The 17867-nt window shown below is 27.8% G+C and overlaps 1 protein-coding gene across 2 annotated transcripts; it reads right to left on the reverse strand.

Moving 5' to 3' along the window:
- Positions 1–5200: 5200 nt before the first annotated feature.
- Positions 5201–9267, reverse strand: LOC145161048 (F-box/kelch-repeat protein At3g23880-like). Of its 2 annotated transcripts, XM_079080489.1 has the most exons (4): positions 9025–9267; positions 6659–7216; positions 5427–6042; positions 5201–5385 (listed from the first exon to the last, which is right to left on the reverse strand). In XM_079080489.1, the coding sequence occupies exons 2-3, from the start codon at positions 7187–7189 to the stop codon at positions 5443–5445; spliced, it is 1131 nt and encodes a 376-aa protein (XP_078936615.1). In that variant the 5' UTR covers positions 7190–7216; positions 9025–9267; the 3' UTR covers positions 5201–5385; positions 5427–5442. The 2 variants fall into 2 exon arrangements, with proteins under 2 accessions (XP_078936615.1, XP_078936606.1); XM_079080480.1 differs by having other exon boundaries at positions 5201–6042.
- Between the last annotated feature and the right edge of the window lie 8600 nt (positions 9268–17867).

Raw genomic sequence — 17867 nt, forward strand, 5'->3', positions numbered from 1 at the left:
ATAATTCCTCACGAGACTTGAACTTCTGCAATCAAATTTCAAGTGATTTAGTATATATGTTGTATTTGAAAGCATCATAATTGATATAGTTATATAACCTGATCGGTGGAAAATGCCGAAGTTTTTGTAGAAAAATCTTCATCTCTAGCGGACAAGTTGATTCCAAAAAACTTAAACATCTCTTTTAAAAAAAACAGATAAATAATTAGAATATTGCACAAATATAAAAGGGAAAATGACATAAAAGCCCTTAAGTTTTCACAAAAATGTCGGTTTTACCCTTGGACGTGTTTTATGTCCAGTAAAGCCCGAAGTTTTGTTTAATTTGTTCATTTTTACCCTTGTAGTCGGTTTCCAGGTAACCTGCTGGTTACCTAGGTTACCTAATGCCAGTAAAGCCCTTGAATTTTCAAAAATGTTCGAATTTACCCTTAAGTTTTTCAAAAATGTTCGGATTTACCCTTAACTTGATTGTTATTTTGATTATTATTATTATTATTATTATTATTATTATTATTATTATTATTATTATTTTTATTATTATTATTATTACATTTTTAATTGTATAAAAATATTTTTTACATACATTTTTAAATGAATAAAAAAATTTCATACGTTTTTAATACATTTTTATACATATTATTATTATTATTATTATTATTATTATTATTATTATTATTAATACATTTTTAAATGTATAAAAATATTTTATACACACATTTTTAAAAATGTATTTATTTGTATTTAGTAGTTATAAGTATAAATATATATTTATTTCATATAAAAATATATTATATACATAAAAATATAAAAATACATATTTATATGGTTTATATTATATAAAAGATATAATTATATGTATTTGTACATATTACCAAGTATAATGTATTTATTATCAAACATCATACTAAATAGATAAGCAAAATAAATATTTGTTAATTAAAAACATAACGTAACAATTATAAAACCCTCGTAATTAGAAAACCTCAATAAAAACACTCGATTACAGATAAGATTTAGTATAAAATTTGAAAAAACCTCTATTATTCAACTATATTAGGTTAATAGTGAGTAGATAACAATAAATGATCAACAAATAACACTCGTAAATGAAAAATACATAATATAATTAAAAAAACCCTCGACAAAAACACTTGATCACTGTAAAAATTAAGTATTATCAACTTAAAATCATTCATTAACTATTTTTATCTCAAAAATTGATAACGAAATGTCAAATACGAGTGTAAACTTCATTTATGTTTGTTGTAAGTTCACAAAAAAAGATCACGAAATGCATCATTTTTTATATTGATATGAAGCATTTGTTTTTGCAAAATCAGTCATTGACGGCATTTTTTACTTTATCAAGCTTTTTCTGTTCGATTCAACAATTATAGATGAAGATTTAGGGTTTTCAAATGTATATAAATACTAAATACAAGTACATATATTTTTAAAAATATATTTATATTAGTAAAAATATTTTTATACATTTAAAAATGTGTGTATAAAATATTTTTATACATTTAAAAATGTATGTATAAAATATTTTTATATAATTAAAAATGTATTAATAATAATAATAATAATAATAATAATAATAATAATAATAACAACAACAACAACAACAACAACAATCATCAATGTAAGGGTAAATCCGAACATTTTTGAAAAACTTAAGGGTAAATCTGAAATTTTTTAAAATTCAAGGGCTTTACTGGCATTAGGTAACCGGTAGGTTACCTGAAAACCGGCTACAAGGGTAAAAATGAACAAATTAAACAAAACTTCGGACTTTACTGGACATAAAACACGTCCAAGGGTAAAACCGACATTTTTGTGAAAACTTAAGGACTTTTATGTCATTTTCCCAATATAAAAATGAGAAGTACATAAAAATAAATATTTTATAAAATTTTAATACTAAAAAAGCTTATTTAAATAAATTTTATAAGAAAACACTTATTTTTTTTAAGAAAAAAAATCCAATTTTCGTTTTTAAAAAACCCAGTCTTTTTAAGCCCAACCCCATACTTTTAAAACCCTAAACCAACCATCTGTAAATTAGAAACTAAACCCTAAAATTCTAAACTCTTATCAACCGCTAACCAAACGTATTCTCTCATCCTCACAACCCGACCACGAGCAGCTCCATCTTCGGCCGACCAGGAGCCGTGACCACATCCACCGCCGGAGTGATTTTCTAATCGCCGGCAGCAACATCCATGACGACCACTTACACCACCACCCCTCTCCTTTAGCCTATTTCTTTCTTAATCTCTCCACCAACGGATCCGTCTCCCCTCATCTCCGCCACACCTCCCTCATATCCTTCACAGATACCCTCCCTCATCTCTTTCTCTTTCAAAAACTTTGACATTCAGACCACCACCTATCTCTCTCTCCCTCCCTCTCTCTCTCTCATTTTCTGTTATGATCGGATGTTGTAGAAACACCACCGATGGTCGGACCGGAGGTGGTGACGGCGGTGTTCAGTGGAGGTGTTAGGTTGCCGGAGGTGACGGATAATAACAGTGGTTAGAAAAAATATTTACAAGAATTTTCATTTTACCTTAAGTTAAAAACATAAGTTTTTGTTGTTTGTTTACATTAAAAATGTTTTGATTTTATATTACATAAGTGTCATAGTTGGATTAGCTGACAATTAATCAGCTATTAAGAGCATACATTTTTCAATGTTAGAAATTTGTAAATATCAATGGTCTAAATTGTAAAGATCAAAACTGAATTTGTAATTTTTTATGGAAGTTTTATGTATTAAAAAATGACCAAATGAATGAGTTTTTGCAACATTCAGCCATGTTTTTATCAATGACTATAATGGTTGGTTTTTACAATGTCTATATTAATAAAACTTGTTCATCAATGCATACTCTTTGTACTTGATGTAAGGATGAGCGTTTCAACTAAATAACCGAACCAGAACCAAATCGAACTACGACCGAATAAGCTATACGGTTCGGTTTTCGATTTTATATTTTAAGCTTATTCGGTTCTCGGGTATTTCGGTCCGGTTTACCCAAATAAACGTTTAATTGGTTCTTAAGGAACCGACTCGAATAAGCTATCATAAGGTTTTTAAATTTACTCTTATCACAAGGTATAAATAGTAAGTAACGGAAATACAAATAATTTTTATGTTATTTTGCATTTGAAAAAATGAAAAAATATATTTTGTGTTTTGAGATTGAAAATCGTCAATCTTAAATGTATTTCATTTGAATATAATTTTTTGGTATATTAAGAAATGTATTTTCTTCAAATGGTTGGCCGTTTCATGTAATCATAGTAAATTTTGAGTATTAATTATTTATGGGAAATTGAGTGTTCTAACCATTACAAATGAGGTTTTCAATAATAATAATAATAATAATAATAATAATAACCACTTTTTTTAGTGTTTGAAAAAATAACCATTTTCTTCGGAATGTCTCATTCCGTTGTACTATTCATATTCCGGTTCTTTTTTTTTTAATTTTCAAAGATAGTTATTTTTTAATTTTTTTATGGATTTGAATGCTACATTTTAAGTAAAATGTATAATTTTATGCACTAATATATATATATATATATATATATATATATATATATATATATATATATATATATACCTGAGCTTATATACCCTTAAGGGTATATTCACTTTTCCTATATATATATATATATATATATATATATATATATATATATATATATATATATATATATATATATATATATATATATATATGAGACGGTTTACTTGAGATTAGAAAAAAGAAAAGTAGAGACCTTGAGATTCAACCCCAACCATATATTTCTCATTTGCCGCTCTAACGCTCCAGCATAACGGCAACAGCAGGGTATGCCTAATCATAAATGATTATATAACGGAGAGGTATAATCATATATGATTATACATGTTTATACGTATATGTCTAATCATAAATGATTATACATATATGCCTGTTCACAGATTGAGTAATCATGTATGATTACGACAGTTGGTGACAGAAGATGGTATAAGTGAAAGAGGTGACAGTGGTGGGATCGACTGGTGTCAGAGGTGGTGGTAGTGGTGGTAGCGGTGGCGGTTATGGTGGTGGAGGACGAGAAAGGAACGGACGACGCTGTATAATCATCCTGGCCTGCCGCACTGATATGCTGGAGGGTTAGAGCGGCAGATGTGAAATTTGTTAAATTTAAATTAAAAAAGAAGTTTTATCTCGAAATTCTGGAAATGTTCTTCGGATTTCGGTTTTGTTTTTGAAATTCCAGAGTTTCTTTTTTTTTTTTCAGAAATCCGAAATTTTAGTCCGGAATTCAGAATGTTGGTCCGGAATTTGAAATGTTGTTCCGGAATCAGTAAAAAAAATACGTTTTTTCTTGATCCGGAATGCCCATTTCAGACTAAGTGATTATTTTTGCTAATTTTTTTTTGTTATTTTCTTAAAATACATGTTAAAAAGTTGTTAGATTACTTATAGGTAATATTAAAAAGTTGATTGGTGTTAATTATGAAGTAAGTACCAACAACCCTCTAAGTTTTAAAAAAGTACCAAACAACCTCGTAAGTTTAAAAAAAAATCAAAATATTGATTTTTTCCGGTTTTCCGATTCATTTCGGTCTTTAAACATATTGTACATGTTTTTTGAGGTTTTCGGTTAATAACTGAACCGAACTGGACCCGTGCTGGTATAATTAGTCTGGTTTTCGGTTCCTACTATTCGTCTAATTCGGTTTTTGGTTTATTAAGTAGTTCACGGTCTTGTTAAGTCCAGGACCGGATCGAATTACATCCCTTGAATGTGTGTTTTGAATGTAAGTTTTAGTTTGTACATGCTTTATAGGTGGTTAATTAAAAAATAGTATAATTTTAGATGTAGGTCGTGATAGTTATTTTAACAAAAAAAAGTAGTATAAAAAAGCGACCGACATATTTATTTAAATCGAATCACTGCCAAGTTAAACCCTTATATGACCCTGTTTTGGGGATTTTGACCGAGCTCTAACCAATTTTTTTAAAAAAAATTAAAACTGCTTCTTTTAAGCCGGAAGAACCCAGTTTTGGAACCGGTGTTTATTCTTTTTTCACATATAACTCACCGAGTCATAAGATCCAGCTGAACACCAAGTTATTTAATTGATTTAACCAAGCCATATAAGACTTATTGTAGTAGTTCATGATCAAAGAAATGACCAATTTGTATATTATATAAATTCACAAATATAATAGATAATAGGGTTTAGTGTACAAAGCCAAGCCACATTCAAACACTAGCCAAATGACTTCAATTTCTTACACAAACAAACCATGTTTACTACCACAATCATTATAATACAATAACCATATACACAAACACACACAAAATATACAATACCTTCATACCTTGTCAATCACTCTTCATTATTAATACAATACCTTCATACCTTGTCAATCACTCTTCATTATTACCAGCACTTTCTACATCCAACAATGTCAGGCACTCTTCGTATTTGTCTATAGAAATCGACCACAATTTAACACCTTTGCTACAACACCCATCCACCGTATAACACCCCGCCTCACGATTATAAATCGATAAATTGCATCGACGTGATTCAGTTACTAAATCCTCATTATGTCTCAATTTCAAAGGTCTCCCTAAATCCGTATCCGGATAATGCACATCATATATCAATGTCCATGAAGTCGGTTTCTTGTACTCCTTCATAACCCATATCTTATAAGTGCTTGAACCCACAACTGTACAACGGTTTGAATAAATCACACCCAAAGAATCTCCAACAACCGTTAAAGTCACTCCCATTGAAGAATAGTTCACTAGATACTCAGGCAATTGGATTTCCCCAAAAAGATTTGTACTCATGTCCATTGTTAGGATTGAACAATGTGAAACTCCCAAATCGGTTGCTAACCAATGAATAGATCCATTGAAAAAGACTTGTGAGCAGTCGCTAAGGATATGGTAGCAAGGAGAGTCTTGAGGGAACCCGATCGGTTTCCATACCGCGGTTTTCACAGTGTAAATCTCGACCTTAAATAGGCATATCAAAAAAGTGGTAATAATTAGTTCAAGATATAGCTATCGATTAATACATATAATATTGGAAAATTGAGTAATCTAACCATTATTTTTCAATTTTTGAAAAATAACTACTTTTTTCGAAATATATCCTCCTGAACTACTGTTCATATTCTGGAGTTTTTTTCAAAAAAATCTCTTTACGTAACCAAAATATTTATTTCGAAGTGTTTAATGTCACCGTTTTTCAATAAAATATCTAATTTTATGCACTAATATCATATATAGTTATATTTACTCTGTTTGTTTAACTTTTTGTTAGATTCAAGTAAAAAACAATTTTTTTTTTCAAAATTTCAGGATTGTTCATCTGATTTTAGACTTGTTTTTGAAATTCACGGATTTTTTTTCCAAAATTTGAAATTTTAGTTCGAAATTCCATTAGTCTGAAATGTACTTTTTTGTCAAAAAAAAATGTTTTTTTCTTGGTCCAGAATGCCCATTCTAGACCAAGTGATTACTTTTGCTAGAAAACAATTCTTTTTGGTTATTTTCTCAAATACATATTAAATTGTGGTTAGATTACTTAATTTCCCAATAATATTATATATGTTGAATCAATAGTTACCTCAGGTCTATCGATCAAGTTACTACGATCATATGCGAGTCTCACAACCTTATAATCATTAGAATTCTCACAATACCCAAACCCGAAAACAAGAGTAAGTTCGGGCCTATATGAAGGAGGAGTTAGGGTTACTTTCCTTCTAATGGAAGGATTCCAAAGTAGGATTTCATTTTTTGGGGATCTTTCATTATAGAGGCAAACAACGCCTTTGCAACACGCGATGAGTGTAAAAAAGATGGTTCCATATTCATCACGAAGAAGATTGAAGGGGAAATCAATGGGGGCATCAAGAGTAAGATGTTGGTCATCGTGATGGACAGTGTATACTTCCCTTTTCTCTGTCCATAGACAACATCGAACAAGATTGCGAGAGTTGAATTTATTGAAATTGTGAAAATGAGTTGGGCTGAATTCGGGGGAAGAAATGAGAGAATGCCATGATTTGCAGACTGATCGAAAACGGAGAAGGGATTTTGAGGGTAGCATTGAAAGAATGTTGATGATGAGTTCGGGTGGGAGGTACTTTGCCATTTTTGATTTGTGGAGTGAAGGTGGTAGCTGTCATTTTACAAAACATCATATTAAATGGTTTGTTTGGAAATAACCAATTACATTAGTATATTACAAAATCATATACCATCACATTACAAAAGCAATCAAATTGAAGATGAGAAAGTAGACATAGAAAATTTATAGAACTTGTGTTTGTTTGGAAGTAAATACTAGAGCAAATTATATAAACCGTCCATGTGGTTTAGTCTAATGTGCAATTTTCGTCCGTTCTTTCACTTGTTGTCATGTGGTATCTTTTTTCATCACTACGAGACATGAGATGACTATATTTCGCTTACTATATTTCAAAGATTTGAAAATTCCGGATATTCAAAAATTTCGGATATTGGATATAGATATCCAAAATTTGTTGACGTTTTTTAAGGAGCAAAAAAACACAATACTTTCGAATAACCGAATCTGTAAAAGAAATTTTTGCATAGATTTTGATAACAATATCTATTCAAAAATTTTGGATATCCAATTTTAAACGCCCTACCCCACATTTATATTGACATAATGTCTCAAGGGCATAAAAGTGCATTACAAATATGCCTTATGTGTATTTCAAAACATTAAGCAGCCACGTCTAACAAAAAAACTTGATATCCGATCTCTTTTGAGGTTCTATTCGTATAGCAGAACCCTCGATATCAAATTCTTCTTTTTGGTTTACTATTTTTTTTTTTGGGATATTTAATTAATATAACAAAAGTAAACCGACATGATGACCCCCCCCCACACACCACACATCCAGATTCCAGACACATAGGGTTCCTTTAATTCCTTTAAAAAAAAAATTAACCTTATCTTTATTAACAACTTTTAATTCAATATTTTTTTTATTAAAAAACAAATTCATCTCTATTTTATCTAACTTTATCTAACCTTCGACTTCCATTACCAACCGACGCAATTTTTTTTATTTAATAATTTTTTTTTATTATTTAAAAATTATTAAAAGTATTAAAACTATATGATTTTTTATAAATAATTTTATAAAATTTAAAACGAAATTAGATACAAAATATGATAACAAATATAAAATTAAAAGAGATTAAAAATGAAAATTTTAAATTAAATATAATGTATCTTAATATTATATTTTAATTATAACAAAAATTACCAATTATAGTTTTTTTATTTCTTGTTTACAAAAATAATACTTAGATTAAAAAAAAATAAAAAAATAAAAAACTTGATACTTTAAGTATTTAGAAAAAAAAAAAACACATGTCATCGAAACAAACACAAAAAGTTTGGTCGTGTGGGTGGCTTGTGGCTTGGGTCATAAACATTTATCCAATTTTCTTTTTTTCTTAAATAAAAGTAATGAGCGGCTCACATACACCCCCCAATGACAGCGGTAGTCTAAATAAAGTCTCCAAGGGCTAAATTGTCATTTTAACTTTGACTTGAAACCAAACCAAAACCGCAAAACCGTCCGAATAACTTAAAAAAATATCTAGAAAAAAACAAAAAACAAAACCGTCGGAATAATATTTAGTAATTAGCAGTTGTAATTGCTAGAAAAGATATGAGTATTCATGCTTATTCTTTGTATATCGGTTGGTGTATAAAAGATTACCAAAAGGTTTATCATTTATATGAATAAAACAATAAAAGTGTTTCTGTTAATAAAATATAAAAGATTACAAAGGGGATTTATTCAAAATCGATATATAACAATAAAAAGAAATTCATCACTACAAATGGTAATTTATAGATCAGTAGAAAGAATAAGAAACTGATAACAACTCATCGTATACTTTATCAAGTAACTATAGATATGATATGGTGATGAGAAATCGAACCTGATATGATATGGGGATGGAAACGAAGTGAACCTCTCGCTTCACTGGAGGTACGGCGGTGGGAAAGGTCGGCGAGGAGGAGGGAGGGGATAGAGATGACGATGATGAACGCCGTTGCCGGAGAAATGAGGAGGCGAGTACGGTGGCAACCTTTTGATTTGGAGGCGTCGATGAGGGGGAGGGGGACGTTTATCTGGAAGGGGCGGCGGCTTTAGTGTTTTGGAAAAGGTGCTTAGTCCTATATATATATATATATATATATATATATATATATATATATATCACTTCTTCTCCAACTGACTTTGATAGGTTCGATAATTACACATCATCAACCTCATCCTATATGTGACTTTATTTTATATATTTTCTCTTATACTTTTTAAGGGTTATTTTCATAAAAGACCTTATATTTTGAGTTTTTTTCTTTTTAGACCTATAATTTTTTTCTTTTCAGAAAAAGACCTAACTTTTACCTGTTACTTGTTATTTCAGACCCTAGCAGGTCACCAACAGGTAAATTAGGTATTTTTGTTTCATAAAAGACCCTATATTTTATAGTTTTTTCCATTTTAGACGTAAAATGTTTTTTTTTCAAAATAAACTCAACTTTAAAATTTGTTATAATCTTCAAAACCAAATATATATAAGGTACTTCTTGACTACACCGAAAAAGAAAGTATACATGTATAAACTAAAAAATGTTATCTAATCTATTATCTTTTGAACGAATATAACCTAGAAGAATTGCAAAATTTTATTTTTGTTTAAAAGATATAATTAAACTTTATCTTGGATATATATTATATCATTAAACTTGATATATTGTTTATAAAAAATGTTACTATTACCGCTAATAAAAAGTTTGATATTAATTTGATATTTTTTGGTAACATTGATAATACATGGCTAGGAATAATCTTTTAGCATAATAACAATTTTTTTTATTTGTAGAAAAAAAAACATACCATTTAATTTAACAAACTGTATACAAATTTTTTTTTTAGTTTGTCTATTATACATATTTCGTGAGTTTGGACATATTTTCCTCTTACACTTTTCTATATTATTTTTTTTGTCGAATTTTTTAATCAATTTTTTTAGAACAGTTAATAAGTGCACTCACTATCATACTCATAAACCAAAGTCATAGAATATTTTGTAGCATTAGCTCATTATTGAATAATATGTTATAATTATATCAAATACATATATAAAAATATTAATCCTAAACATTCGTAATAGTTTTGTTTAGATATATATCAGATTCAAGTTTAAGACATTCTTAAAAAATGTTAACATCACATATAAATACATAAAACTATATTATGGGAATGAAACCATTTGAGCATAAGTTAAAAATCCAAATAACAAAAATGATACCGCACACTTAAATATCCAAACACATGGTATTTGTATATCGCGGTTATTGATTCTTAAGTATAATCATATTAATTACCAAAATAAAATTTAGGATTTCATTTTAATTTAAAAAAGCTTGAAGGTGTTTGGTACTCAATTGGTTATTGAATTTATGATCTTAAAATTATATAAAATCTTTTTTGTGCTGTTAGGAAATTTGACTTCACATGTTTATGTATTCAACTCCTAGCTTTTGGTAATTGTTTTAGGCAACTGAAATCGAAAAACTAATTAAACCAATAATATAAAAAAAGGTTTTGGAGCTAGAAACCGTAAATTTTCCCAAATGTAGACAAAACATTTTGTTATTATTTATATTACACTCGTGAAAAAAAAAATTATACTATACAACTTCATTGTATATGTAATGGTTTAAAAAAAATGTTTCATGCGTAAATCAATACGACGCCAAAAGATGCTAAAGTTAAATCGTTGTCTATTATTTAAACTAAAAGAATATAAATATATTTTTTATGCCTTGACGAAATTAAGCTACATGAACTTGGTGTTGTGAAGAAATAGCTTTTACAACTCCTTTTATTTGTATAAATATACATGGACAAAGAATTGTCCAATTATAAATAAATGTAGGCATAATAATTACATTGTTTAAATCGATGTCTATGTTTAAACTAAAAAGATATAATCACGTTTTTATACAACTAGTCTTGAAATAAAAAACATTTTAGGTCTAAATTGGAAAAAATACTAAATGTAGGGTCTTTTATGAAATAAAAATACTTCATTTCCCTTTTGGTGACCTGTTAGGTCTAAAACAACAAGTAACATGTAAAAGTTAGGTCTTTTTCGAAAAAGAAAAAAGTTTTAGGTCTAAAAAGAAAAAAAAATCAAAATATATGGTCTTTTATGGAAATAACCCCTTTTTTAAATATGATAAGATATATTTTAAATTTTAAATTTAGGTTTATATGAATTTCATGGTAAGAAAGTTACGACCTTTTGAGTCATTGTTTTATAAAATACCACCAATCTTGTCTAAAATAGATTAAACTTATATTTAAAATAATTATATTTAAAATAACTTTAGAGATAATGAATTAAAAGGGTAATATATTTTTCGGTTTGTACACATTTAGTCACTGAGTTTTTTCGTCTATATTTACCCCTTCAACTTGTTAAACTGTATACATTCAGTCCTTATGACCAATTACTCAAGGTAAGCCGAGAAAAATGATGTAATAGGGTAATATATTTCTGACTTTATACACATTTCGTTCTGAATATTTTTGTGCATATTTAATCATTAATATATTTTTTGTTGCAAAATAAGTCTTTGTTGTTTTTGTACAAATTCAGTAATTAAGACTGATTTTTTTTGGGTTTTCTCACAGCATCCTATGTGGGACAATCATTAATTAGGTGTTTGGGGCTGTTGATGCTTATATCCATGGCGACTGTTTGGTTGCTTAGGTATTTTGGTTTGACTTAGGTCTTGTGTTCTGAACGTCGTAATTTTTTCATACAATCTTGGATTTTAACAATCTTTATATCCACACGTTTGTATTTGAGTCTACCACAACTTTCGTTTAGATTACTCCTTTTAAAAAGTAATATATTTTTACTTATGGTCTTTATATCCATGCATTTTTTATGAATGAATGTATAAATGTTTTTCTTTTTATATAAAATGGTAAGTAAAAATATATTACTTTTTAATAGGAGTAATCTTAATGAAAGTTGTAGTAGACTCAAATACGAATGTGTGCATATAAAGATCGTTAAAATCTGAGATTGTATGAAGTAATTACGACGTTCAAAACACAAGACCTAAACTAAACCACAAGACCTAGGCAACCAAGCAGTCGAGGCCACCATAGACATAACTATCAACATCCCCAAACACCTCATTAATGATTGTCCCACATAGGATGCCGTAAGAAAAACTTAGTATTAAATGTGTACAAAAACAACAAAAACTTATTTTACAACAAAAAATATATTAAGGACTAAATATGCACAAAATTATTAAGGACTATATGTTTACAAAGTGAGAAATATATTACCCTATTAAGTAATTTTTCTCGGCTTATCTGGAGTAGCCAGTCATAAGGACTGTATATATATATATATATATATATATATATATATATATATATATATATATATATATTATACATATATATATATATATATATATATATATATATATATATATATATATATATATATATATATATATGCTTAGGTTATTTTGTTTTTACTAACTATTGTGTGCCACAGATCTGAACCAATGGATGAAATTAATCAATGGACATGATTTAAGAGTGTATGCTATTATAATGGGATAACATGTACCATATAATCGCACAAATTTTATCAAAATGGTATTTTGGACAATTAACTACATTTATAAAAGGAAAATTTCGGATTTTTAGGGATAATTTATTCTCCTAATTTTAAAAATCTGAATTTTTCTAATTAATTCAATTTTAATTCTAACGTAATTTGTAAACATAACCGATTTTATTCTTTCAGAATATATTTTTGTTAGAATGATATTCTTTCAGAATTTTATTCTATTGAAATATTATTGAAGAATAACAAAATGTTGAATCCGAGGTTGAAAAATAACAACATTCTCATATATTCTTATACATCCGAACTTAAATACAAATTCATACATATTCTTATAGACTAAAAGTCTTATATATTTTAATATAATTATACATATATTCTAAAAGAATATCAACAAAAATGAATAAAATTCTCAAAAAATAACAACATTCTTAAATTGTGAGTATGATCAAACTTTATCATTCTTCAAGTTATTCCTATTAGGTCTTCAATGCATTCTTCCAGCCATTCCTATCATAAATACAATAAAAACTAATAATGGTTAAAAACATGTTACTTGCAATTAACTATCAATTTATATATTCTGGTAGAATACATAGAATATGACAGGATACATAGAATACATTCTGGCAGAATACATAGATTTTATTCTGGCAGAATACATTATGACAGAATACGTAGAATACATTCAAAAGTATCTTATTTACAGCTAATATAATTTTAGATTCCAAATATACAATAACGAGGGACAATAGAAATTGGAATTCAGAATCACAAATTGAGCCAAAATAATACACAAACAAATTAATTATCTTTTTAAACAATTACATAAAACATGTGTTGCTAGTAATTCTGACAGAATGCATACCATAAGGTTAAATTCTTTAGATTCTCTTTCAGGCATTTCAACAAACACTTGTTAGACATTATCATCAAACAACCCAAATTTAGAACAATAAAGTATCAAGAACAAATGGAAAATCAAGAACAATTAAGTATCAAGAACAAATGAAAATCAAGAACAATCTATCATTATTTAAGTCAGATTCTAAATTACAAAATCAACTTGAATGATGGGTATTTAAAATTAAAGAAGAATTAGAGCACAGTGGGTATACTAGTGAAATCGGAAATCAACATGAAGGATAATCAGAAATCAAAGAATCGAAAATCAGTGAATAAATCAAATGGAAAATTCATGTGAAGAATCGTAAATCAGTAACATTCAAAGGAAGATTTGCAAGCAATCAAGAAGTAGAAGAATCAGAAATCAAGTAAACTTACGTTGGTGGCAGAGACCAACCTTCAAACCATCGATTCAGTAGTTGGACTTCACCAGCGAATTACAAAATCAACTTGAATGGTGGTTCAATTTTGATATCGGTGGTGATTTTTGGAGCGTGAAAATGAATTCCAGAGAAAGAGAAAAAGAATCGACTAGGGTTTTTTTCAACAGATTTTGACTTTGACATCCCATATTTAAAGGAATAATAAACATATTAATTATCTACCATAATTAATTATGCAAAGATTACTATAATACCCTTAAATGATTTATTTAATTATTTATTTTTTCCTAAATTTCTATTGGTACATTAATGCTTACAATAGTTGCTAGAAACATTTGAACCTAGCTCTCTCTCTCTCTCTCTCTCTCTCTCTCTATATATATATATATATATATATATATATATATATATATATATATATATATATATATGTAAGTTCAATTGAGAAAATAAAAAAGGTTGAGAATGAGGGAATCATACTCAGCCACTCATTTATTTTTGCCAAAAAAGCCTCCATCGTACCGGCGGAAATGGGAAAGAAATACACGTGTGTTTTCTAACAAAACATGTTTTCTTAAACTATGCTAATCATTACCTTAATATATATACAAAAACATATTTTTTTCGTTTATTTTTTTATTTTTAAGGAGTTGTTTTTATCGAAAAATTATTTTGAAATATATCAAAATTCATAATTTTTTTTATTCTTTATAAATAGACATCCATATTTATATATTTTTAAAATAAAATAAAATTTTTATTTTTTTTATAGTTTCATTATTCATAAGTGAATAAAATGCATCAGATTTTTACTACAGTACATTCGTTATTCACTTATGAATAAAAAGTATGATTAATGTTTTTTTACAATTTAAGTATCATTCATATATGAATATAGCATATAATAAACATAGTATATTCATATTTAAATATTAGACGATGCATTCACTTGTGAATATTAGATAGTATTACATTATATATATATATATATATATATATATATATATATATATATATATACAGAGAGAGAGAGAGAGAGAGATCTAGGTTCAAATGTTTCTAGCAATTGTTGTATGCATGTATGCACCAATGAGAACTGAGGAAATAATAAATCATTAAATAAATCATGTAAGGGTATTATAGTAATCTTTGCATATTTAATTATGGTAATTCATTAAATTACTAAAACCTAGTCTTCTCCCCTCTTTATATTCAAACGATCGGCCTCAAAAATTTATAGCCTCACCTCAATTGAAGACCGACTGTTTAATTGAAGATGGCTGGAAACTGGTTGCTGCCGGCGGAAACCACCGGTAGCGGTCGCCCAGTTCTTTAGCCTGGCGAGGTCGAGTCCTCCTTACAACCCACCGTCGACTTAGTCAATGAAGAAAACCCCAATTTGTCGATTTTCAAGTCCGGTCTTCTCATTCTGACCACCTACCGTCTCCTCTGGCTCCCTAACCCTCAATCAACTACATCCGCTCCGACATCAAAAGCGCTGGCAGTTCCTCTTGCTGCCATCACTCACATATTTCAGTCTAAGAAGTCCATTAAAGGGATGTTTTCCAGTACTAGGGTTAGGTTCCACATATCGGTTATGCCTGATGGGAGAGTACAGGAGAGGGGTTCTAAATCCATTGTAGTATCTCTCTTCTCCCTATCTGGTCTTTGTTCTCTTGTTATGATGTGTAACTGAATTTTTTTTGTTGCAATTGTCGATGACTTAATGTCGTGTTGAAAAATCCTTTGAAAGCAGCCATTTTTCTTAGGCAAAAAGTTGAATCCATTTGCTAGTCGACAACTGTGAACTCATTTGCATATTTTCTCTAATCCTTATTAATATTTATTTAGATAATTTCTTTTGAATTTTAGATGATTTTATATTCCAATCTTGTTTTAGTGGAAAACTTTGAATTCAAAGTAGGGAAAAGTCTGCCTGATTTTCCAAAGTTAGAAAAAGCAACGATAATTTTTGTTCTTACTAAATTTGCATATTCTGTATGCTCATACACCGTTCAATGAAATGCCTCAATGAACTCTTCTTTTTTATTTTTTAAATAAAGAAACATATTATATCTATAAAAGTACATAACATATTGTTCACCATTCTTTAATAATTTGGTTATATTGTTCAAAAAAGAATGTGTTAATTGCACTGTTTAAGAATTATTCTAACTGTAGTGGTACATGTCATTAGTCTTTGATGAAAATGGTTAAGCTGACATTCTGTCAAAATTTGCATGAAAAGGGTTAAGCTGGAGATTTTTTTTCATATTAGAATGCAAACACGTGTTCATTCTATGAGAATATAAATATTACATAAAACATGTGTTGCTAGTAATTCTGAGAGAATACATTTATATATTCTTTAGAATGTTTATGCATTTAGAAAAAAAAAGACTATGATTTAAGTGCATTTTGTAATGTATTCTGTTAGAATTTATTTATATATATATGCATTCTATTAGAATGTCTTTTGAGAATGTTTGTTAACAACAAATATTTTTGTTTAACTGGTAATACTGATGGGTAATGTATCTTATTCTTTCAGAATTGCATGGAGAAGGAATTCAATATTGATCATACAAGAGAAATATTTGGAATCGAGTTCAACAAAAAGTATATATGCGAAGATCAAGTGAATTATATGGACCGCTAAAGAAGATGAAGTGTATTTGTTCAATAATGTTATATTCAAGAATGCTATTTTTTTAAGAATTTTATTTATTTTTATGATATTCTGTTAGAATATGTATAAATATATTAAAATGCATAAGGATATTAGTCTATAACAATATGTATGAATTTGTATTTTATTTCAGATGTGTATTAAGAATAAAATCATAGACCCAACATGGATGTATATGAATAATAATCTATAATTCTTAAATCAGGTTAATTATCAAAAATATCTGCATTGGAAATATATTCTGCAAGAATAAAATCGAAAATATATTTACTAGTTTATGGTTGGCATTTTGTCATTCTAACATAATAAAATTGGATTTTTAAATTTGAATTAATTTAAAATATTCAGATTTTTAAAACTAAAGGAATTAATTATCCCTAAAAATCCGAAAATTTGCTTTTTTAATATTGGTTAATTGACTAAAATGCCCTTATGCTGAAATTTGTGTGATTATATGGTACATGTTACCCTATTGTAATATCATAGACCCTCAGATCATGACCTTTGATTCTATTCCATTTGGTGGTCCAAATCTGTGCATTGTGACACACAATAGTTAGTAAAAACAAAATAACATAAATAAATATATATATATATATATATATATATATATATATATATATATATATATATATATATATATATATAAACATTATTATTAGAAGTTGAAAAGGCCGTAATATTAGATATTATGTGTGTTATGGGTATAGAAAACAATTAAAAAGTGTTTGATGTAAATAAAAATAACATAAATTGTATATTACCATATTACCTGTGTGATTGTTTTTTATTTATTTATTTTTTTGCTATTATTAGTAATTATTATATTATATTATTATATTTTACTGTAAATACAAATTTTGTTTTTAAAAATTAGAAATGTATAATATGTTTTAAAATAGACAAAATTACAATTTTGGTCATTATTGTATGTCAAAAATTGAACTCTTGGTTCAAAATGTTTTGGAGTTGCACCACTAGTCCAAAATAAAAGAATTTTATTGCAGGTTTGGTCCAAATGTTTTTGGAAAAACTTAAAATGATTGATTTACATTTTGTTTTCTTAATTTTCTTTTATTGCATAAATTAAAAGAAATGACAAAAAGAAAATACCACCTCTCTCTCTCTCT

Source organism: Lactuca virosa, chromosome 1 (assembly GCF_052849685.1).
Source record: "Lactuca virosa cultivar CGN04683 chromosome 1, Lactuca_virosa_CGN04683_v6, whole genome shotgun sequence".
In the NCBI taxonomy this organism is placed as follows: domain Eukaryota; kingdom Viridiplantae; phylum Streptophyta; class Magnoliopsida; order Asterales; family Asteraceae; genus Lactuca; species Lactuca virosa.